This window comes from Cuculus canorus, chromosome Z, assembly GCF_017976375.1.
Source record: "Cuculus canorus isolate bCucCan1 chromosome Z, bCucCan1.pri, whole genome shotgun sequence".
Taxonomy (NCBI): domain Eukaryota; kingdom Metazoa; phylum Chordata; class Aves; order Cuculiformes; family Cuculidae; genus Cuculus; species Cuculus canorus.
The window spans coordinates 57173149-57198963 of NC_071441.1; the positions used below are offsets into that span (position 1 = coordinate 57173149).

Genomic DNA, 25815 nt, shown 5'->3' on the forward strand with positions numbered 1-25815 from the left:
GAAAACTGCTCTCACAGCAGGAGAAGGCCATTGGCAGTTTCTCCTAATGTTTTTGGCTTGCACAAAGCAAATTTGATACACTAATGGGAGAGAGTATTGTGTAGCCTGTACAGTTAAACCTAGATTATATCCTGGCCCCACTTTGAAGTAGGAACTAATAGTAACATATGAAAATATTCTGTGGTAAGTTTAAGGATGGAAACTTAGGTTGGATTTAGACCCAAATGTGAGCTGCTTCAAAAAGAGATAGCCATGAATCCTGTGTTCAGTTTTGGGACCCTCACTACAGGAAGGACATTGAGGTACTGGAGAGTGTCCAGAGATAGGAACGGAGCTGGGGAAGGGTCTGGAGAACAAGCGTTACAAGGAGCAGCTGAAGGATCTTGGGTTGTTTAGGCTGGAGAAAAGCAGGCTGAGGGGAGACATTATCACTGTCTACAGCTCCCTGAAATGAGGTTGTAGCGAGGTGAGTGTTGGTCTCTTCTTCCAAATTGCAAGTGATAGAATGAGAAGAAATGGCCTCAATTTGTGCCAAGGCAGGTTCTGACTAGACATCAGGAAAAATATCATCACCAAAAGGGTTCTCAGGCACTGGCAGAGGCTGCCCAGGGTGGTAATGGAGTGTGCTCTCCCCTTCCCCACCCACCTCCCCAGAGGTGTTTAAAAGACAGATAGATGAGGTGCTCAGGGATGTCATTCAGTGGTAGAAAGGTACAGTTGGACCCAATGATCTTAAAGGTATTTAGAGTTCTATGACTCTATGATTCTACGAACTGAACATGCATACATAAACTGGATTGGGAAGGAGAGGTTTCCACTGAGAAGATAAAACTCTGTGGTGCAGTATCCACCAGCTCCATAGACACTAATGTATTTGAAGGGTTTTCTAAGACTGTGCTTTTATAGATCAATTTCTGGCAAAAGAAATTACTTGAAAATATATTTGTAGAATGAAAAGGATAACCCTCCCCCTCCAGTTCTTTGACCCTTGTGAAGCAGCTCTTTATCTGTCACAAAATATAATGTGGCATTTTAAGGTAAATTTCAAGCTCTAATTAAATTTAAATTAAATTAAATTAAATTAAATATATTTTAGGCATTTAAAGGTAAATAGCACTGATTTCTTTTGAAAGTTACCCAAAAAGAAAAGTGGAAGATCATAACTTTACCAGTTGGCCTCAATTAGGAATCAGACTGAACTTTTAGTGACAATGGTGAGTTATTACAAATGAATATGTGCATCTCCATTAAAATCTTGGAATTGGCTGAATCTGTATAATCCTGAGACACAGCCCACCAGTCAACTGTAAAAACTTGCAACAGTGCTAGTCTGATGATTCAACCACACACAATTTAGGGATAATATGGTTTTGAAGGTTTTTGGCAAAACCTGGCAGTTAGTTTGCAACACTGTCCACTGGAAGGTTTCTTAGATGAATTTATATGTTTGTGCAGAGATAGCTCTGTGCTCCAGATATTTGTGCATCATCTGGGGTGAGGATTGTGAGTAGAGACTCCAGAAGACCTGAAAGCTTTTTTAGCTTCATCCTAATAGAAAACTCTATATGTCGTACTTGGGGACATGGTCTAGTGGCAAACTTAGCTGGACTGGTTGGACTCAATGATCTTAAAGGTCTTTTCCAACCAAAACCATTCTATGATTTTATGTATTGTAGCAGCCTGACATCAAATGGTTAGAAAATAATTTTCTAAGTGGCATTTACTCAAAATATCCATGTGACCATTAAATTTATTGGATACTGTACCCACATACCCAGTGCAATAAAGTGGTAGATGTGTTTACTCATGTGATGTACATCTAGCTGCAGAGTCAACAGAAAAGGGACCTTATTCAGATATCTTATTCCTTTTGATGAGTTTCCATTGATAAGGTAAGGAAAACAGTAAACTTTATGGAGTTTCTGAAATATTGAATAGGAATTCCCATTTGGACTGCAAAAGAACCCTACTGAGAATCACATACCTTCTCTTGAAAACGCTTGAAGATAGTCTCTGTGATATATTTGTGATAGTCTCCATTACTATCTTATATATATATGGTCATTTGCATAGCTTTCCAAAGACCTACTCATTTCTGGTAGCAACTTCTTACAGGAAACCATTACCAGAGGTACTGGTTTTAAGCTGAAAGATGGGAGATTGAGATGAGACATTAGGAAGAAACTCTTCACTGTGAGAGTGGTGAGGCCCTGGCCCAGTTTGCCCAGAGGAGTGGTGGCTGCCCCATCCCTGGGGGCGTTCAAGACCAGGTTGGATGGGGCCTTGGCAGGTCTGATCCAGTAGGAGGTGTCCCTGCCCATGGCAGGGGTTGGAACTGAATTAGCTTTAAGATCCCTTCCAACCCAAACCATTCTGTGATTCTCTGGTTCTTGCTACGTTAGATCTCTAGACTGAACACATTTTAAGAGGGTTGTTTGTTCAGTATGCATCCCAATACATCAGAAAATTCAAAGGAGATAGCATGGTTGCAGGACTAAAGTCAGTATTGACTCATCAGATTTTGTCTACCAGAATGACGTGATTTGAGCAAACCATCACAAAAAATCAGTGGTGGAGGAATTCTGACAGTAATGATTTTTTTTCCATTTGATCCACTTAAGATAGATTTCACAGAAGATGTTATCCCAGAGATTCATTAATGCAAGCTTCTTCTCAGATATTTGAAAATTAAATGTTTAGGGAGGAAAAATTCCAAAGGAGTTGAATAACAGTAAAATACTGTGGGACTGGTGAAGTATAAATACATTGGCACAGAAGTAGTTGGCTGGTATGCCAATAATTTTTGGGCAGAAGATATAAAGTTTTTCAAAGTCTTTTTGTCTTGTGTTAAACTTTTTAGTTGTCAGAAATTTAGGATTCATTGGATTTACAAGTAGCCCCTAATACAGGGGATACTATTATTTGGATTTTAGTAGATTAAAATGGGTAGGTTTAAGATCTGCATTTCATTCAGGATAGAAGGAATGTGATCTAAAATTTCTTTTTGGAATTAAAAACCAAAACAATAGACTTTCTGCCAAAATGGAAGTCATATTCAAAGTTACAATAGATTCTAACTGTCAAGTCTGACTGGAGTGCTATAACATTGGATAGGAGCAACTTTGAGAGACAAGTAAAATGATCTACCGGAACGGATACAGAGCAAGAACAGGAAAAATGCCAGTGATGGAAAAATCACTGAGAATGTAGTGCAAGGCAGCAAGAGGTGCAGAGTGTCTGCTGAATGATTTGTTTCTATAAACAAATAAAATATATCCTTTATGCATTCTTTTATTCTCATCAGCTGCTGTGATTTGAACTGTAAAGAAAGCAGAAGTTTTATGCTCCTGGGAAATAAAAGAACTGTATCAGAAATAACTTGCTCCGTCTTCATTTTTTCTTTTTAAGTAAAACAGCGTGTTGAAATTTGAATTTTGACTATGTTTTTTGGACAAAAGAAGGCAGCATAATGTTTTATAGCCTGTCTGACTTGTAAACATCTACTAGGGAAGAAGTCTAACGTTAATAACTTAAGATTGTCTAAATTCATCAAGGTTCATTTCATGGCTATACCAGTAGCAGATGAGAGCTGAATGAGTGGGATAATGTCATCAAGTTACTTGGAGGTATTTATATCAATAAGAAGAAATATGGATAAATTACTTCTGTAGGTCTACTTCTTTGAACGTGTATGTAAAATACCTTATACTATACCAAGAGGTTAAGTGCATTATTTTACCATAGGAAGAATGATTCATTGTGACTGGTTAAGGCATAGCTGTTACTCACTACATATGTGATTTTCTTATAAAGGGATTTATTAATAGCATTAATAGTATTTTTATTTGTGGTTGTGTTTTTATTTATGGATGCTGGCCTCTTCTTCCAAGGGACAGAATAAGAGAAAATGGCCTCAAGTTGCACCAAGGAAGAATTCGATCGGGTATCAGGAAAAATATCTTTACTGACAGAGTGGTGAAGCACTGCCAGAGGCTGCCCAAGGCAGTGGTGGAGTCCCCATCCCTGGAGGGGTTCATAAAGCATGGCACTTCAGGACATGCTTTAGTAGGCTTGGTGGTGTTGGGCTGGTGGATGAGGTCTTTTGCAACCTCAATGATTCTGTGATTCTATGATTTATTTTTGCATCCTCTGTGCTTATGCAACATTGTGCTATATGGAGATAACAGATTTTCTTGAACAATTAATTAAGATCAGTATATAGCCATGTTTTGGGTATTAGTCCTGCTACAATGAAGAAGGAAGCATTTCCTTTGAGATACACATAGGAGCTTTACTTTCACAGAATAGCTTTTGATGTACAAAGGCAGTGACTGGAAAAAAGGGGAAAAACATAGAGGGAAGCATCAGTGGACAATAGGTATGACACCTATCATATAAATACTGTTCTAATGTGATTGTTCACAAGCTGCTTTGGAGTTCAAACTAAGATGAATATTTAATGTTATGACAGATGAGATAATAAATGTTAAGGAGAAATTCCAAGTCAAGAGAAATCTGTAGACTCCTAGTTCATAATATTTAACCAGCCATACCTATCACGTAGCTAAACCTTTCAACCAGCTGACATTATGCACACCAGTTTATCAGTCAGAAAACTCAAGAATACTGCATTTCAACTTGAGCGATGAAGGGTTGGATATTGTTATAATAAAGCTAGCATTTACTTCAGCGTAAAAGAAGAAAATACCAGTGGAAGAGTACATTTCTTGTTCTGTTCACCTTCAGAAGGGTTTTGCAATGGATTCCTGAGGATCTTTGCTTAAATCTCCCTTCTTTAAGATCCCTTTAAATCCAAACCATTCTATAATTCTATGATTAGTTATAGGAAGATAGATGTATAATCCTGTACACAATTCTTTTATACTTCTAACATCTATCTAAATTTATTAGTAGTACTACATTGATTAGGAAAGTTGTTAACAGGTTGTGACTTGAACTTTCCATGTGGCATGATCGTAAAGCAAATCTAGGCTAATTTCAAGTCACAAGCCCCTTTAAACAAAGCAATTTCCCGTCATGTTCTGTGAAGACATTTACACTGTATATAAAATCTCAGAAAACCTTCCTTCCTAGTATTTGTTTAAATTAATTTAGAAAAAAAATATTTATAGTAATGAAATCAAAGTTTAATTCAAATTTTCATCTCACAATTGGAATACTTTTGATATTTCCTTTTTGAACTGCTTTCTTGGTTCTTTCTTTGTCATATCCATATTGGACAACATATCGTTGGTTTGAGACAATTAGGAGAATCTATTTGATTCTTCAGTCACAAGCATCTGGCATTGGAAAGTATCTCAGTAAAATATGCCAGCTCATTCAACCCATAGGAAAAATAGCTGACTAGAATAAAATTCATATTGCTGATCTGTCTCTTGCCTTGGGGAAGAAAACAACACAACCTGTTGGATATGAAATCCTCTGTCTTATTTTTTAGCTTTTTTGCGTCCTCTGGGAACCTTTCAATTAAGTTTGCACACTACACAGACTGAATTGTTTATGGGAGCGTGTGAATTAGATTGTACAAATTCAAAGGAGAGTAAAGTGAGATTTCTTTTAATTTTACAACATTCTGAAGTCATTCAGATCTGGGTCAGAAGCAGTAATTTTTGAGTGTGGTATATTTTGAAGGTAAGTTGAACCATTAGAAAGATTCAGCCCAGAAATTTAGGCTCTCACATCTTTCTCCTGCATAGGTTACTAAAGATATGGGCAGCCACACTGGTATAAAACATTTTCAAGTGTAATTTTATCACTTTTACATCAACTTCCAGTTTTGCAAAGTAGAAATTTGATTTACAAGTGTTTAATTTGTTCTAGGTCTGCTCATTTGTTATGATTGTTAGCATCAAAAGCGTATTCCAGAAATAGATGGGAAGCTGAGGTCTTTTAAGATTAGCACAAATCAAAGCCATTGGCTTGCATTGGTTCATTGTCCTTCAGCTGGCAGAATGTTTTGTAATGATTATGAAAATGATTTAGAAATACAAGCTAGGTAAGCTGTTGCCACTCAGATCTATTGAATTGATAGCTACCTTTGAAAACATAGGTGACTGTATCTTAACAGGGCTGAGATTTTATTTTGAGAGATTGATTTCTTCTCAATTTCATCTTATACTGAAAAGCCAGCTCATTTTGGGGACTATGCAGCTGCTACTTTATTTTCTTTAACAAAACTAAATAGAGTTCTTTTATTTCACATGACTAATTTATCAATTAGAGGAGTTAGTAGGAATAATCTTTGCCTGTGATTCCACAGAAGTAGTACAATTTACTTCTGAATAATGTTTAGTAAACAATCAAATTCCAGTTATAACTGAGTGAATTTTGTACTAACTAAGCAAATTCCATAGTTTGTAAACATGCTTGAGTCTTTTTTTTAATGTCTACATATCATCCAAGAAGACAGCAAAATGTCATTATGCAGAGGAAGATCAGATTTCAGTCTCTGTAAGTATTATTATTGTTTGAAATATTATTCAGATACAGTTTGCAGTTTGTTTTGATTAATACTCTCTATTACTGTGAACTCAAATTACTGGGAAGTTATTGTAACCATGTTTTTTGTTTATTTTGGAGGAAATGAAGTATTGAATCCTGATGAACAAAGTTCCCTCCTAGAAGAGACGAATAACAAACAGCCTACTCTGATTGAAACAATCTTCACAATATTTTCTTGCTGCACTTTATCACCCAAATCTCTTGGCATTGCTTTTGAGACCTATATGGAAAAAAAGCAGTTGTGGAATTCCTTATGTAATATGACAGGTACTTAGTTTATTAAGTATTTAAAATCTGATATTAAACCTTGTCAGTTTTCAGACATGCAATGCGTATTTTTTTACTTTAATAGATCAGATGATATTATGGTAGCTGACTTCAAAATTATAGTTTAATTGAACTGTTTTGAGCAATCAGGTCGCTGTAGGAGTGGTGAAAATTTTGAGTCATGGAAAAAAAAAGAAATCAGAGGCTACCAAGCAGTCAACCTGTGGTCAACCAGGATTCTTATTTGCTTAGGTGTCTGTCTCACCAGCAAGCTGGCAGCAGATAGTTTCTTTAGCTCTCTACTAATACAAGTTCTTTGCCTCTGTGTTTTTAATTGCTCCGGACATTTGCCACGATTCAGAAGTAGGAAATGACTAAAGGAGAACTGAAAAAGAAAAGGAAGGACTCTATTGAATCTGATGGGCATGTAGACTCTGCTGTTGACAAGCAGAAAGGCTCATAATTTTCCATGGAGAGGGAAAGCCACCCTCACAATTTTAGTGACAAACGCTGCCCCCAAGGAAAAGCAGTGTTCAACCAGACAGGAGAAGTGAAGTTCAGAAAGGTTATGTTGCAAGTGACCGCTAAAATGCAGGAAAGCTCAAAAGAGAAGAAAGGAAGAGAATGGGAGATAGAATTACAACTATCACAAAATAGAAAACAGTGTTGGTAATAGTGCTCAGACATTCATCAGAGGAAAATGTGATTGCAAAAGTAGAAATCTAAAATGTAAAAGGCAGAAAGATAGAGAAATGTTGCATGGAGGCTTCCAGAAAAGCCGTGAAAAGATAAATCTTCAATCAGCAAAAAGTACAGACAAGCAAAAGTATGAGCAGAGGACCTACCATGTCAAAAGACATCTCTGATACATTCTGCAGCACCGACAACTGCTGCGCCATCACAATGGAGAGACTGCAGTTCTCTGTGGTATTGAGAATGCAGTGAAGATTGATACTTGCTGTAATGTCAATAACTGTATTTAGGAGGTTCTATTTTCAACGTGCAGTCTCTGATAACATACTATGTCAATCACTGTTATTTGTATGCAATTTAGTCACCACAATACCTTTTTTTCTGTTGCTATTCTTTAGCTTCATGGTTTGGGTATGTAATAAACACAATTTCATTAATACTGTCAAGGGAAGGAAGCAGAAAAAACTAGGTATATCCATTTGCCTCATTTATGCCTTGCAAGTAATTAAATGTACTCCATTTAAAAAGGAAAACATCAGTCAGCTTAAATTTGATTTTTAGAAATATATTGATGGACAAATGAAGATGAAGGACATGAATTAAATGTTATGTTTTGTCAGCACTGTATTAGGACAGTACATTGCTTTGCTTTATACTCTTTCTTTAATTTGCAACAGACTAATATGTCTAGGTTATTATAAATCAGAAGAATTTTACTTTTCCTTTCATAAGAATTCCGAAACACTCCTTTCCAAAACAGATTTACAGAAATGACTACACTTACTGAATATTTAATAATTCTTTCTTCTGAAGTTTCCAGTTGTGGAGAGTCGGAGCCAGAAGTTATCAAGTGCTTGAAGTTGACTTTGATTAATTCAGTCAAAGGTGTAGTGAAGCAGATAATTTCTTTGATGCATTCATGGGAGGCAACGGAAAACTACGGAACATACCAGCACAAGCAAATAGTTCCCGAAAGTTTGCTGAAAACGGTTCCAAAGGAATGGAATTACACACCTCGAGAAATGAAGAGAAAGGAATCTGGGAAATGTGAGTGAAATTTATACTGTTTTGTAAATTTGTCATGAAAGCTTGTTACCCCTTTAATGAGTATATATCAAAATAGAAAAGTTAGAGTTTGTGAGTGCTGCAGTTTGACAGTGAACAAAACAATTTTCAAACATCCTGTGATTTTTTTTAAATACTTAGCATTAAAATTCAATTATCCTTTCTGGAGGCTTACGCCCCTGCATACACAAACAAGTTCTTTAAAATAAAAATTACATACCCGCCTGTCCATACGAGGACAGACTGAGAGAGTTGGGTTTGTTCAGCCTGGAGAAGAAGAGAATGCTCTGGGGAGACTTTAGAGCAGCTTCCAGTACTGAAAGGGGCTCCAGGAAAGCTGGGGAAGGGCTCTTGATCAGGGAGTGCAGGGGTGGGATGAGAGGTTGTTGTTTTAAACTGAAAGAGGGGAGATGGAGATGAGATCTTAGGAAGAAATATTCTCCTGTGAGGGTGGGGAGGTCCCGGGCCAGGTTGCCCAGAGAAGTAGCGGCTGCCATGTCCCTGGAGGTGTTCAAGCCAGGTTAGATGGGGATTTGAGCCCCTGATTCAGTAGGAGGTGTCCCTGTAGTACTGATAATAATAGTACTGAAAATGTTTTTAACGCCTGGCAGTAGTAAGGTGGAATTCAAAGCAGAGTAAAGCATAATGTCTCTGCTATTGCCTTAATGGCTGTAAACAATTCTTCTCTTAGTTGTCATCTTTTCAGTCAGGACTCTTTAAATTTAGATACTCAACATTGACTCTGGTGATAACAACTTATTCATCCCAAATTACAAAACAGCAGTTTATGCTTGAATAGCACTGAAACTGTTGTGGAATGTGCTACTGCTTGGTTTTGAACCAGTTACTGAGGAAAAAAAAGATAATATACATAATAGGAGATGTTTTATAGAATCATAGAATAGTTTGGGTTGAAAGGGACCTTAAAGATAACTTAGTTCCTCCATGCAATGGGAAGGTGATTAGATGATGTCTGCTTTCATAGCCTACTATGCCTCACAGCTCCATTATTTCAAAAAGCTAACTTTCACCATGAATTTATACTAGTGTCATAGTAGTACATTACCAGTAGTGTCATGGTAGTACATTCTGACTTTGAATAGGTAGATTGTGGGCAAGCTAGGACATCAATCCATTCGTTCTTTCCACGTATCTTCTCTTCAGCATCTTGAGGCACATTTATGCAGCACTGTTCTCACTGTGCAATCTAACTTTAATCTAGAATTTGTATGGCTATTATAGGCTGAGCTGATATGCTAGCTGAAAGGTAAGGCTCAGACATAGTGACAAATTAAATTGGCTGTGTGACACCTAGGGGAAATCTACACTCTTTTCTAAGAAAAAAATAAGTTGAGAAAACAAGTGCAATGAGTCAAGGATTTTCTTGGTTTGTTTGGGTTCTGTTTTGTTCTTTAATTTTGACTTGAGGCCATATTGTGGATCACCTCTTGTTAATTTATTTCATCTTAGGTATATCTAGGGTTTTTTGAGCAACATCTATTCTCTGTAGTTACTTTTACAGTTACTTTTAATATCTGGAATTTTTAAAATGCTTGTCCTGTGCTTATATGACAGCTGCAAAACCAAAATTTTATTGATTAGAAGATAAAAAGGGATTGATAGAAACCTAAAGATTATGAATGTAATATCCTGATACACCTGGTGCAATACTCTAATCATGAAGTTGAAAGAATATTAGACTACAATTTTGAAGACAACTTTTTTACCATTCGGAATACATAAGTGTTGTCTTTTTCATTTATTCTGTAATACCTGTGCACAGCAGGACTAATTGTTGAGTCATAGTCTGAATTCTAAATTTTCTAGGTTCTCTGTTTTTAATTCATGTTATTGTTTAGATTCTGTGCAATTTATGTGGAGGAAGCACAATAGAAGTCAAGGTACAGTGTTGAGTACTTAAGCTTTTTACACATTTTCAGTACAAAAGAAAGTTAGAAATTATCATACAACATTTAGAAGCATGCTGTGATAGAACTAGAATGGTAATGTTAATCATATCTTCTTTTCTTTCTTTTTTTAAGGCTTCACAAGGCTTGCAGCTCAGGCAGTATCTATTGTAATCAGCAAGTTACCTACAGTGATTGCATGTTTGCCTCCCCCAATTAAGTACTTCTTTTTTCTGGCTGAGAGAAAAATGTCAAGAAACTTTGCTGAATTGAAGAAAGCTGGTCTGCTTGTCTGGAACTTGATTGTAATTATATGTCGGATATTTGAGGATGGAAATACTGCAGAACTTTTAACAGGTGCAACACTTGACAGATGGAGCAAAGAAAAACTCAGTTTAGTTCGTGTATGCTTAGAAAGTATTCTGGGAAAACAGAAAAGTGGTCCTAAGCAAGTGACCCAGAAGGTGATACAAAGTATTGAACAGCAAAGACCAAACTGGATTGAAAACCAGTTGCTGAAGGCAAGAAAATTGAGCACAGACTGGTAAGAACATAGTTCTTTTCCAAATGCCGTTGTTTGTTCTTTATTGTACTGTATTAGTGGCCATTGTTCAATTTAAAAAATAGATGAACAATGATCTTACATGAAATGGATTACATTGATATCTTTATAGCATGCTTTTGCAACTTAATTCCACTGTTGAAACAGTAAGCTATGGCTGTTTCATCAGAACAGTGTCTTCATAAGACTTAGAGAGTTCATATTTGTGGACAATTAACTTGGTGTATCTTTCAAAATGAACACAGGTACACTGAATACAAGGCACCACGATATATTTATAAATCAATTTCACAATAGTGATTAAATTAATACAGGCTGTGAAAACCTTTTGGTGTTCATTTGTGACTAAAAAGTAAGCATGCATCATTTTAAAACATAATAGACCCTAAGGGCAAGTAGGATATATCAAAACAGGACAAGAAGAGTACCTGCTGTGCCTTTCTGAGCAAATATCAACCTTCCCTGTGGATTTAACATTCAGGTCCAAGTGTTTTAAATACTTACAGTGATTTTTGAAGGAGTTGCGTACATATCAACATGTTTCTAGTCCAGTCTGTTGTAACATTGAAGTTGTGTACTGTTCCACAAAAATACTACCCATCAGCTTTCCAATATTAGACTTATTGGAGATATATGACTTAATGAATTAAATTTTTGACTACTGAAAATATTCTTGAAGGTTGCAGTCATTGCTGTCCTGACAGTAATTGTCCATATAAACAAAGGATACAGTGATTGTAGGTCGGAATCAATGGTATCAGTGAAGAGGCTTTGATGCAGTGCTTAAACAGAGAGTTTCCTGTGAGTTAACATGAGTAGCGCTAAGCAGTAATAGTGTCACACGAATGCTCATTGACATTGACCTTTCTAATCTTTACATTTCCATTTAATACTAATTTACTAGCTCTAATCCAGTGATTAAAAGATTGAAGCCAGATGCCAGTGGCTGAAAGAGTCATAGAATAAAAAACCCATAATGATGTGTAAATTGATACTTAAAAGAATGGGTCCATAATACAATTTCTAATGAGAGAATGGGTATTAAATAATATAAATATAGGGTAAGACAATGCTGTAGGTAACATCTAAAAACTCAAACTTTAGCATTTACACTTCTTCTGAAGCTGAGAATTTTAAATTAATACACTGCTATGTTTCATTTTCTAACATATAGCGAAAATGCCCCATTATCTATCAGGTATCAGACTTTGGGAAGTGAATGTGGGAAGATGTTTTCTGTGTATGTACAGTCTCAAAAAAAGTGAGAGCTAGTTTGTGACTAATGCTTCTAATGTAAAGCTTATGAAACTGAAGAATGTGTTGTCTGCTCTCCAAGTGAGTAGTTATGTGATGCAGTTATGAAACTAAGCGCCCTGACTTCAGTGCGATTTCTGCAATAAAGTCTAACATAAATGTTATTTTCCATTTTATAGTCAAATATCAAGAGTGATTTCTAGGAAAAACATAATCTAGTTAATAAATAGCTGAGCTATGCAATGTAGAGATAAAGTATTATTATAAATGCAAATTATAAAACTAATATATTAAAGCTGAAATTCAAATATCAATTAAACTAAGCACTAAACAAAAAGCAGACCTTTCAAGAGGAAAGGTGGTGTTGTGATGTTTATGTGGTTTGTTTGAAATAGGAATGGTGATATTTAAAAATCTAAGTTGGTGTAAAACTATACTCTTCATAAAACTTCTCATAATTAAAATATTTTGTGGGTAAATGTATGCACATACATTTTTATATAGATAGATAAATATTTATAAATGTTTATAGAATTTTACTGGATACAGTATGTAGAAGAAAATAAAAATAATAAAAACAGTAAAATCCAAAAATTTAATTGGGATTCCCTTCCACAGTGGTGGAAACATCTTTGTAGCCCACTGGATTTTTATAAGTGAAGGTCTTGCTTGATTTTGTGTTATGTTATTGTTATTAAGACTGCTAGCTACATATGAAGTCTAAATATTATATAGTTCTTCCACTGTTGCATCCAAATTTAACTGACTTTTTAGGAAAACTAAAAAAAATAATTTTAAGTGAAAGGTTCAAAAAGTGGCAGTGTCCCGCCTGGTGTACTGCTTGAAAGCATTACTATTCATTAAAATAACCTTCACTTTACAGCAGCAGCACCATAAACAGTCACGTTAGATCCCGAAGAACACGTGTCCTGAGAAGAAAAGAAAAGTAATTTGTCGAGTTGAAGATTATTGTTTTTCATCATGGTGACCCTGAGTTGGCTGGCTGGGTGCATACACAGATTAAGATGAATGCAGTTATTCCTTGGCTGAGGTCTGCCTTTTTCAGGGCACATTCTTCCTAATGACATGATTGATAGGCAGTCCCAAATCCGGAGAGGAACTCATTAATCATAGCACTGACTGAATCCAATCATCTGCTCCACCTGCACAGTGACGGACAGGGAAGGGTACGGCATGGGTGCTGACACTGATACACTCCCTTGTCAGAGGTCCTCAACTTTTTCAATGTCAGTCGCTAAGAAGTTTGATGAGAAACTCAGGTTGCAGTTATCTTGGCACTGAAGGATCAGCCTGAAGAGCACTTTAGTTTTAAAGATCAATTTCTTTATAGTTTTTCAGTAAAATACACCATAATAATAGAGTATCACTGACTTCCATTCAGCAAAGAACAAAATTATAGTTTATATTTTGAAACCGTTTGCTCTGTAGGACATTCTGAAGCTGCATGTGGAAGCAATATCTGCTTTAATGTCCAGCAGCTGTGTAGTGTTTAAGTGAGCCTGTAGGTCACAAAGCGACTTTTGGCAGAACTGACTTTGTAATCATAGCGTGCCTTCGACGGTTAACTGCAACTTAGAGCTGACTGTTCCAAAGAGTCTGGAGCTTTTGGGTTTTAATACTAAAAAAATTAAAATATTCCTTTTCTTCACTGAAAATGCTTCTTTGGTAGATCGTAAATTAAATTAATCCAATAATGACTTTAGAAAGGGTACTATATTCTGTTGGTCTTCCAAGTTCTAGACACATCTGTGTTGAAGTGCCAATATTTATCTCTGTGGCAGCTCTAATATTTCAGGGAATTAATTAGTTTTGGTACTTTTTTCATAACACTTTATTAATATACAATACTAAGCAAGTACAGAGCTGATAACTTATGTTTATATGCAGAAAGAACAGTCTAGCAACAGAGTTCTGAATGGCATATTTTTGAAGTCATTTGGACCTGTAACCTTCATGTATTTTTGTAGCAGAAAAATAAGGAGCAGTACAGGGAAAAAAAGTTCAACAAGTGGCGAAAAGGTATCTTTGAAATGGTTACAACTGTACCAGTGGGAAGAAGAAGACTTCAATTTAAAAATTCTAACCTATTCTTAAAGTAATGGCTACCTTTCTGACACATTAATTAGACTTTAATATGTGCAGCGACAGGCAAAGAAAAATGTACAAAAGATCAAATGCAAATGCCGTTTCTAGTAGCAAAGATACTTCTCTAGTGGAAAAGAAAATAAAAAAATATTTGCTCCTTGCATGTCCTTAAAAATGTTTTATGTTTTCGTCTTACAGGTGAAAACAATTAGATTTTTTATGATAAAAAAGTTACGTATTTGTAAAAGGCTTCAGAGATGTATGTACAGCAAAAATTGTTTTGTGCAAGCCAAATCTTCATAAGTTTTTTTAGCGGACTTTGCAGTAATATTTAGATTTTTTTTTAATTAACTTAAGAATATTTGTGTCTTTTCTATATTCTAGTGCCTCAGGTACAGTAGAAAGCGTCACATTAGAAGGAGGAGGTGTTGCACATGGATTCACTGAGCAGAAAATAAACATGATGGTCCTGGATATCTGCCACAAACCAGGTGGCAGCGAATACCTGAGGCAAATTTATCACATCATCCGGCTCAATGAGGTAGGGAAAAGGCCTTTTTACCGAGCAATTAGGTGTGTACTGGCCTGAGGCAGCGTCTGCTGGCAGCTAAGGGTTAGTCAAGGAGGTGATAATGCTTCTTAAAGTCAATATGAAACCCTATATTGCATTGTAATAGAAACCATTCAGTTTAGGCTTTTCTGCATTTGTACAGAAAAGATAACTTTATGGGAAACAATGTGAATTTTATATATGTACTTAAACAGTAATATGGCTCATAAACTTCCTTCAGATTCATACTGCAGACCTTAGATGCATTTCAGAGGTTTGAACACGGTAACAAAAAAAAAATTTTAAAAAAAATTCAACGAGGCTATTGAAAAATCGACAGCTCCAAGAAGCAAAATTAAACGTGGTGAATCAATTCTCCTGATTTTAAAAACAAACAAACAAACTCTACGGCTGCACTGAGGAAATAAATGCATCCACATGAAAACTTTACTTAATCGAGATAACTCCACTCGGTTAACGTGCTTTTGAAATTACAGTAAACAAATACAGATTTCTTCGCTGCACAAGGAATCTGGGCAAGGTAAAAGAGTTATCACATTATTTTCTAAGATTGTACTAAATTGCCTCATGGTACCAAAAGCATTCTGATTTTACAGAGTGAAATAAACACAGGTTTTTTTAAATTGTATCATAACACAGATCTACGCTGCTTAATTAAGAAGGTTCTGTTATTAGCTTTAATCACCAAATTAGTATTCCTTCAATGCATAAGGAAGTGCTGTTAAGATCATTGCAAGTGTACAGCACTGTTTATAATAAAATGCAAAAGAAGGCAAATATAGGCACAGGCCAAGATTTTTCTTATTATAAAAAAAATTGATAGAAAAAACCCCGATTAGGCAGCGATGTCTGTGTGAAGGAAATGGAGAGCAGCTCAGTACTGGCACTGTGCTTCTGAAAATCAGATCTACTGTTTAGTTCCTAAGTATAGACTTAACAGCAACCTTTGTGCACCTGCATTTGGAAGCCTTGAAAGCAATGTAAGCATCCAAGTAGAGATGGCAACCTAATATTAATACAATACAGAGTCTTTTGAAGTTTCATCTCAAACAATTTAAATGGTGCAGGGAGTGAAGTGAAAATTATTACTGTAACACAGTTCAAACAAAACCTTTTCACCTGGAGCACGTTCAGGATTACTCTTAAGTATAACAGAGTAAGGAAAAGATGATGAGCAAGACCTCCGAAAATAGCATATAATCCAGTAGTTAGGGCAGTCGCCTAGGGGACAGGATACACAGGCTCAGATCTTTATTCAGCCTAGTTTAGACCAGGGATTCATGGCTCCCATATCCAAACTAATTCCCCAAACCGCTAGACCATTACCTACCAGCATGGAACTCCATCCGATTCTCCTGTTGGAATTGTTTCACCTGGTAGAAATTGCTGCAAAAATCCACTCTAGGGTCAAAAATAGAATCACACTCTAGCCTAAAGAGGAGAATACACATATTGGTTTCTGAAAACCAAATCCAAGATCTGACTCCTGTGAGTATTCTGTTATTTATACAAAGTGGAGCAGCTCCAATAGGAGGTAAGAGGCTGAGAGAATTAGGTGGAAGAGGGGCTTTAGCCTGACTTCCAACATCCCAGGTGTCTCTCCTTGAATTTCTGCAGCTACTAAGAGCTTTGTTAAATATAGAACATTTCTCAGTGAAAAATACTGTCTTGTTTTTTTTTTAAAAGAAGAAGAAAAAAAATTCTGACCAGCTTGAGTCACAGAAGGGCTTAACCATGTTACTTCAAATTGCCTTTGAAACCATTATGAAATATTTTAATGCTTTGCATGGTGTTATGATAATGCACTTTTCAATACTATTTTTCATAACTTAGATGTTTAATGTGCCTGACTACCAAGAAAGAGACTTGATTATCTCTTCAAAGGTCCATCGTTTTGTTTAGAGACTTCTTGGACTATCAAGGGATCATGTTCTTAAAATTAGTTTGGAGATCTTTATACTACACTGCGTGCGAGTATAGAACAAAATGAAGAGACAAAAAATTGTTCTCAATAGCTTTCCTTAGAAAACCAGGGGAAAAGGGATGTAGATTCTTGGAAGCTGTATTTGGAAATACAGCTGTGATGTTACAAAGATCTATAATAGATACTGTAGAACTCGAGACAGCCTACAGCCCTCCATGTATTTATCAAAAAGAATAATCATTTTTAAAAGCGTTTTTGACTAATGGCTACCAAAGGGAAACCAACTCTCCTGAGCTGTCAGGCTCAATAATATTCTGTTGACTTGTTTCAGGCCCAGTTTATTTAAGGTGATTTAATTTCTCTTTGTTTTCACACTTCTGGAAAACCACCCTTTCAGGGTCTACAATTTATACTATACTAAGGAGTTAATTTACCATTGTTGAATAAGTCTCTTTGTCAAAACATAATTCCACAGTATTCCAAAGACAGAAAAGCATTTTTACCAGGATATGAGCTTGGTACCACTCAAAATGTTCAAACCCTAGCAAGCATGGACAGTGATTTTTCAATATCTCCACCGGAAACCTATCAGAGTCTGTTTCTGCAGGCTCTGTGACAGGTTGCTTTAGAGCTGTCTACAGATTTTGTGAATGGAAGGCAGTACATGTACAAAAACCCGGTAAATGTATAGAAACGGCTTTTCAATAACCCCCTTCCCCATGACTTTAAAATCTTTGTTATGGCATGAAATCATGGATGAATGGGAAAAAAAATCCCATACATTTCTGTAGGTTGAGAAAATATAGGTAGGAGTCTTAGGGTGTGTTTTCTCAGCTGGATTACACTGTTATCTTAAAGCAAAAAAAGGTCTGACTACCTCTACTTTAAAAACAAAACCACACATGATGATTTCGTGATTGTCTGAAGCAGTCCTGAGAACTGGCTGCCACCAGCAGAGAGAGACAGCCCTGCCCTTCTGCCTTCCCACTCCCAGGCCCTCCTTTGTACAATACAAGAAACTGTGGCTTGTTTACCTGGCTGAAACCTATCTTTTTCACGGCTGATTTCACAACATATGCTGGTGCCAACACGAGAGAGAAACAGCTACAGTTTATGTGGTTCGGGAGAGAATTGTGCCATTCAGGTCAGACCAAAGTTGGATCAATTTGAACAGATGATGAAATTATTCTCTTAGAAAGAACCACTGAGTAGCACAGGGTGCCTTCACAAGTTGTTTACATGTCCCTTCAGCTGCATCTGAAATTTTTTCTCATAGAATTATTGAATAGTTTGTGTTGGAAGGGACACTTAGGATTATCCCGTTCCAATCCTAGGCAGGGGCACCTCCCGCTGCATCAGGGGCTCAAAACCCAGCCTGGCCTTGAACACCTCCAGGCATGGGACAGCCACCACTTCTCTGGGCAACCTGGGCCAGGACCTCACCACCCTCATAGAATAGCTTTTCTTCCTAAGGTCTTATTTCAGCCTCCCCTTTTTCAGCTTAAAACCCTTCCCCCTTGTCCTGTCATTGCACTTCCTGCTAAAGAGCCCCTCCCCATCTCACCTTAGTGATACTGCAAAGTAAGAGGAGCATTTGCACCCACCTGTTTTAATGAAGACTCACCTTGAGTACTTGCTCAATGTTATGGAAATCCTATCATTATGGACTTAATTTTAATAACAATAAACTGTTTAATCACAGTAGTCCTTCCAGAAAATAGATCTGTGAGTGTTTCATTATCTAGCTCTTGGTAAAATGGTCCTATTTAATCAAAACACTTTATTGGCATGCAATAATGGTTTATTTACATAGTAGTTTAAGAAGTGAAAACAGAAAAGATCATGGCCAAAATAATCATGCCTCTGTTACAGTATGGTTTCTGAAATTGCCATGTAAATCATAAATGACTTCTAGTCCTTGAATGCTTAAACAATTTAAAACAGCTTTGAAGGGTGTGAGCATTTTTTCCTGTGTTTAAACAACTGGTTTGAACACATTCACCAAACAATTAAGTTATAATCACATAGCAACTATTTAATGCTATCAAAAAAAAAAACTTTAAATATTTGTGTATATTTTATCATGTAAAATAAATCATATAATAGCCATACATTACAACAGCTCATAGAGAACAGTTTTCTCTTTCATGTATACCTTACAGATATATATTAAACAAGAACTGATATATGTAATTGATGAGAATTTCAAACAAATAGCTTAGATTATTCTGATTTGCTTCAGTTGGATGCATGTTCATGGAGGTTATTTATGGTTTGTTGTAAAATGTAAAACAGTATTACTTTTTAAAAGGTTTCTATTTTGTAAGAGGTTACTTATTCTCTCCATTAATATAAGGAGCTTCTGTTAAGCACACTGTAAAGTTAACTTGCAAATTTCACTTTCAAAGCTAGGTAGCACATATTGTTTTGTGGTTGCATTTTCTTCTAAAAGGGATATTTGGAAGAGCAGCTGTCCTGTGAGAATTATGAAGATGGTGTTGCCTCTAGCCAATGCCTGCCTTTGACACTGAAGGGCAGAGATGAGCACCCTGGCTTCAACCCTTTGCGTGTGTACAGACAGTCTTGTGCGAAAGTATTCAACCAGGTTTGTGAAAATCTGAAACCTTGGTTATTGTATAATTTTTACTTGTGGATCATATTACAATCATGATAATGACAGACACTGAAATTATGAAAACGGAATTAATTGCATGCATTCACATTTGATGAAGTGCAAAGGGATATTATTACTCAGTAAGCTGATGAGGGCACCCTCTACAATAGCATGATATTCAAAAAGTCATTATCAGAATTATGGCATGTAAGAGCAATTTGCATTTACTTAGACCTTCTGTGTTAGCTCAGTGTAGTGAGGCCCATTAGTAGCAATGACATTTATTACATCTGTGTAATGGTACATAGGGCTAGTCTGAGTCCTTTGGAAAATCATGGCAGGACTCCAGATGTGCACTTAGAATCTTCCTGATGATTCTTGCACACAAATGTTGAACATTAAAGCAAAGGATGCTCTGGAAATACAGACATTGAACAGAATTGTGTCAATAAGCAGGGGAAAAAATGCAAAAAAATGAAAGCTGCTGTTTTTCATATTTCATTAAGCCATGTTAGTGATATTTAAAGGATTACAAATTGAAATTAGTTTCCCAATAATGTAACAGTTAAGCTAGTTGCCTAGCTCTGCCAGAGCACCACGTAGAATCGTAGAATGGTTTCGGTTGGAAGGCATCTCAAAGCCCATCCACTTCCAACCCCCTGCCATGGGCAGGGACGCCTCCCACTGGATCAAGGGCTCAAAGCCCCATCCAGCCTGGCCTTGAACACCTCCAGGGATGGGGCAGCCATTCATTACACAAAAAGTTGTTTCTGATAATAGTTGGATACTTTGAAAACCTCACACCATCGCTTCTCAAGTCTTCCTAATCCAACATCTACAGTTTGGATTCTACCCCTTAATTTCAAATATCTAAAAAGCAGTGGTATCACCGTGGTATGAAATTCACTGTGGTAGAAAGACATCCTTTTCCAACACAACCCTGCTTTTAAAAGTGTAATTTCCTTTCCCAGTTTTCAGCATTTTTGGTGATTTCACTAAGTGTATTGCTGTAAAATGTATCTGGTTTGGGTATTTCGTTTGGGGTTTTTTTTGTTAGTTGTTTAGTGAATTCTTAATATTCTCAAGTTGCCATAAAAATGTTAATACCCTGAAAAAGGAGATTAATATCAATTTCACAAGGCTTCTCACTCCAGAGGAACAGGCTTTAAAAGTATCTTTTTGTTTCTTCCTTTATGTGTATCTTACATGGATAGGATTTTAGGGGACACAGAGTCACTTACTCCAATTTTAAACACAGAAAATAGTTTACCATGCCTCAATTCTCAACTCATTAATAGTGTGGTAGAATAAGACCTTCAAGCAGTGACAACTCAGGGCAGAATTCTTCTGCTATGATAAGTTTGCATTGCTCTATTAATCCACAGATGACAAGAGAGAGTTCACATTGAATTTCTTTGGATTTTGTGAGCTTTCAGCACAAAGTTTATTAGCTGAGTATGGAAAAGTATCTTAAAATTTAAAAAAAGAAAAAAATAGATAATGGATCTTAAAATACCATGTGCCAACTCAGTTGTTGACAATGATGGACTTTTTTATGAGCTTACTAATGTTATTAAATAATTTATTTCCCTTTATCATAAAATTGCACATTTATTTAGTGGTGTGGGACTGTTTATTAAATAGTGGTCAGTATAGCTCTTTGTCTGGGTTCCCATGAAGGATGTTGAGGATGCCAGAGGGCTGGAAAGGAAGAATCTTCTCAAATGATGTATTTCTCCTTAAACTCATTGTTTACTGGTTGGTCACTACCATGAAGCTTAGGAGTTTAAAATCCATGATGAATTTCTTCATTTTCTTTAAATATGTTTAAATGAGAAGTGTTTTTAATACATCAATTAACAACTTATCCTCTTATAAATTCTAAGTCCCAGCAAGGTACTGGTTTCACAACGTGTTCTGTTGATGTGTTAGTTATGTATTGCATTGTAAAGATTTTCTCTCAGAAAGCCCAAATGGAATAGTTAATGCAATGCTGCTTGTAAGCCCAGAGAGCTGGTTCAGCCCTAAACAGAGTGTTTTTGTTACACTACACTACACTACACTACACTACACTACACTACACTACACTACACTACACTACACTACATAACATATAATATATTATAATATATAATGATATAATATGTAACAATATATAATATGACATGAGATTATATAAGATGATATGATGTAAGATATCATATCATATCCACACTGCAGAATGTGGACATGCTTTCTGCCTCCTCAGTAAAGGATTTCTTAAAATAAATTATTTCAAGAGCTGTATGTAAAAATTGCAGTCCATTTGAGTGTTTGACTTTTCTCTCTGAAGCTTTCCTAATTTGGCCCTATAATGTCAAATTTAGTAATATAATAGTAATTTCTATGAATTTTACTGTTCCTGAAAGAAGGGCCACTGAGCCGCTCTTTTGAGATAAACTCTAGCACTTTTATTAATGATATGTAAATTTCCTATCTTCTAACACTCTAGTTCAGTAGCTGATTCTAGGAAGTGAGTCATTTCTGTTAACAATTCAGCCACTTCATTCTTGCATTCCTGTAAAAATCTTGAATAATCACCATCTGGTCCTAGTAACTTGTTGCTCTTGATTTTATCAATTTTATCAATTTGTCCTGACACCTCAGTCTCTGCCAGTGCTGCTGCTCCTCTATTGTCTAATGAGATTAAATTTGAGCTGTGCAACTCCTCAACAATATTGAGGGAGAAAAATGCTACAAATAAATTATTTTCCTTTCCTGAAGTGCCTTTTTTTCAAATTGATGCTTTATTTTTTCACAAACTGATCAGTCTGGTGGACTGAGTTTTTATCTGGCGTATGTATACATTTTCCTATTTGTTTTTATGATTGTTGCTGCTGGCTGTTTAGCTTCTCGATTTTTATCCCTTTTGATTTTACAAGTACTTCCTCCATATGTATTTATCTATTTTTAATTCAGTGTAGAGTGTGAAACAGTTGCCTGTTTTCTCTCCTGTGTTGTTGTACTCCCACTCATCTAACTCTTTTTCTCTTATTTCTTGTTTATCAGGTATTCACTGTTACTTCTTCATTCACTTTCCATTTTCACACTATGTATTTCTTTCTTTAACTACCCTTGCCTTTCTTTCCTATATTTCAGCTTTATTTTACTACATTTCTTTGAAGTGCATGCAAAGATGATGATTAGGGGGAAAATTAAATTAAAAGAAGAAAGGGAATAAAAAAAGAAAGGGAATAAAATTAGGGTGAAAGGAAAGAGAGGGAAAGCACTGATTCTGCTCTGCCAGAAGCACATGCTGTTAGAGAAAAAAACGCGCTGCAAGATATACTTTACTCTTCTTATTTATGTTTATTTTCATTGTTTTGACTTGCTTCATCTTTTTTTTTTTCAAACTAGACAGTGCTATTTCAGTGTTACAACAATAGGTTTTGAATTATTTCCTCCCAAGAATGTTGAATTCTCCAGTAATGCTGGAGCTTTACTGACAATGAAAATTAATATTATGCAACACGAGTTACTGTTTTGTAAACATAAGAATGTTGTGTGTGGCCTTTTGTCTGCCCATGGTTATTGTAGATTGCTTTTATTTATTGAATAAGCAATATGGAGTTATATTTGTTCATATTGTCTAGGCTTACTGTTGTTTATAACCATCTGGTGACTGGGGTCCCTTGCAAAACAATAGGCAACTAAAACATCACTCTAATTACGATACAGGTTACATCTTGAATTCCAGCTATACCAAGTTTTTAATGATAAACTTTTTGCTGACAGCAGAAAATGTAAAATGTTGCTACATAAAAAGTTGCCTATTATTTTGCTCTTCAAACAAAGAGTCAAGCTCTCAGACAAAGTGGTTGGGCAGAATGCCATTAACAGTTGGAAGAATAATGGTTCAAAAATTGATTTATCTTTTTGTAAATAACGGCTACATCCCCAAATGGATTTATAAATTAATTGCTGTCTTATTGGAATAAAACCCTTCTTCTCTGAACATGATTGATATCATCTGTCTAAGTCCTTGTTCTAGACCCCCCTCCTTCTTGGTTAGTATCTCACAGCTGGAGCTTTAATTTACTGATCATATTAACACTGATTAATAACTAACAATAGCTTCTTGCCATGTATCAACAGTCAACCATTACTGAATGGAACTGGGATTGGTCAAAGTTGCTGCCAAGTTATTTGGGACTGAATCAGATGACCTTCAGGGTGCTGCTGGCACACAGGTAATGGGATTTGGGCCAATAACTGCATTTCCTTGTCGGGTTTTTTTAATAAGTAATAACCAATGCACAAAGGATTTACTGGTGAAATTTATAAAATAAATTATATATTTCTTTTTAAACATGCCACTTTAAAATGGAGGTACTGATTGTCTATTTTATTTGATCTATACGAAGTTGGGTTTCAATTCCTGTTTTGAGGAACAGAATATCTTCTTTCTGTGTGACACCTAAATATACATTGATATTGCCCTTAAATAGTGCTTTAAAAAGAAATTAGTGCAAACCTTGTACTGCTCAGGGATTTTTCAGCCATATAGCACAGATTTTCAGGGTTGTTTACTCAAGATGCAATGAATATTTCAGTTGGGGGCACAACAAGTGTAGCTAAAACCAGAAAATGCTTCCTTAATAGTTTTTAACTAATGGAACTAATTTTAATATTTTAACAGTTTTTAATTTGTAAAATTTTACTACTTAATTGATAAGCATGTATATTTAATGTAGAATTGATACTTTTAAAATTAAGAAATAGCATTTGTTACAGTCTGAAATCTGTAGGCGGAAAAAGAAATTATATTTGCCACATTTATTCTTGTGTAAACTGGGAAATTTTCATGTCACACTGAGTTTAATGTTCCCTTCTTAAATCTGAATCCTCCTGATGATGTCTAATACAGTTGTATTGTTCATCTGTTAAACTGAACTGTTTTTCGATTTGGAAACTAGACCGACAACTTCAGACGTGTGTGAATTTGATTGTAAAAAATGTATTTATGTTTTTTTCCTGACATTTTCCCAATTTATCACTAGCAGTTGGTCTTAAACATTTAATTCTTCCATCATTTAATGTATAAAATATTTTCTAGTCTTCTTTCTTAATTTTTGCTATGATTACTTCTTTCCCCACCCAAACTGTTATTTTTCAAAATATGAAAGTAATTGCACAAAAATGATGCTGGTGAAAGTGTGCCATTCACTTCTCCTCTTGATGTACTGTTACCACTACTAGACAGAATATGGCATTTCATGGATATTTTGGTTTGTACCAGTAATGTCATTTTTATGTTAAATGGCAGAGACGATTCAGTATTAATTTTTTTCTTATTTGATAGTTTTCCTGCTGATGGATAGCACTTGTTCTTCATTAAAAATGAAGTAGTTTGCCCTTTTAAAAGAGATTGTAATAGAAGGTCTTAGACTCATGCTGTTTCTTGAACTTCCCTTCATGTTGATGTCATCAATATGAGCCAAAGTGAGCAGAGAGGACTGCTGTAATTTGCAGAGGGAACACATATTTTGTTTTCTCTGATATCTTGAAACACATTTCATTTTTTCTTTGATCACTTTATAGAGTTTAGATATAAGTTATGTATAATCCCTCTCTGTCCTTCTCTGTATTTCATGACTTTGTCATATTATCTATTGTTGCGTCTTTTTTCTTTATTTAATATGTGCCCTAATTGTTGTCATCCTTTCTAATTTGAAAGTGTCTCCAATCATTGCCCTTCTACATGATATGGAAATCCTCATTTAGAAGTGACATTAGGCAAGCCATTAGTGATTAACGCATGGATTTATTATTGAAACTACTCTTCTGTACTTTACAGACCACCATATCATTTAAACCCGTTGTGATCATTAAGTAGAATTGCTAATCTGGTATCTGCCACAGCAACCAGCATCTCCAACACAGCTTGACTTTGTGTGACTTGGTTTTTAGCACACCTGAAGTATGTCTGCTCATGGTTTCCAACTTGCCAGGCCAATTCTAGCTCACCTCATGGGTACTCAAGTAGGCTTTGCAATGACTCAAGTGAGCCCTTCATGCTTCTCCATAAAACTGCATAACTCTCAGCCTTACTTGTGCTCAGGAGTTAAAGTTCAGGCTGAATGTGATTATCATAGAATCATAGAATGGTTTGCATCGCAAGGAACCTTAAAGATTATCCAGTTCCAACCCTCAACACCTCTCACTGGATCAGGGTGCTCAAAGCCTCATCCAAACAGGCCTTGAACACCTCCAGGGAGGGGGCATTCACAGCTCCCCTGGGCAACCTGAACCGAGCTCACCACTCTCATTGTGAAGAATTTTTTCCTAAAG

General features: G+C 35.9%; 1 protein-coding gene across 5 annotated transcripts in view; it reads left to right on the forward strand.

Annotated features, from left to right (window-relative positions):
* The window catches only part of KIAA0825 (KIAA0825 ortholog), a 279595-nt gene that overhangs the window by 128169 nt on the left and 125611 nt on the right, over positions 1–25815 (forward strand). For all 5 annotated transcript variants that reach the window (XM_054054846.1, XM_054054849.1, XM_054054850.1 and 2 more), the window contains 6 exons: positions 6601–6789; positions 8296–8529; positions 10590–10998; positions 14761–14917; positions 19324–19476; positions 23620–23714. In XM_054054846.1, coding sequence (XP_053910821.1) covers positions 6601–6789; positions 8296–8529; positions 10590–10998; positions 14761–14917; positions 19324–19476; positions 23620–23714 — 1237 coding nt within the window. The remainder of the gene's footprint in view (positions 1–6600; positions 6790–8295; positions 8530–10589; positions 10999–14760; positions 14918–19323; positions 19477–23619; positions 23715–25815) is intronic.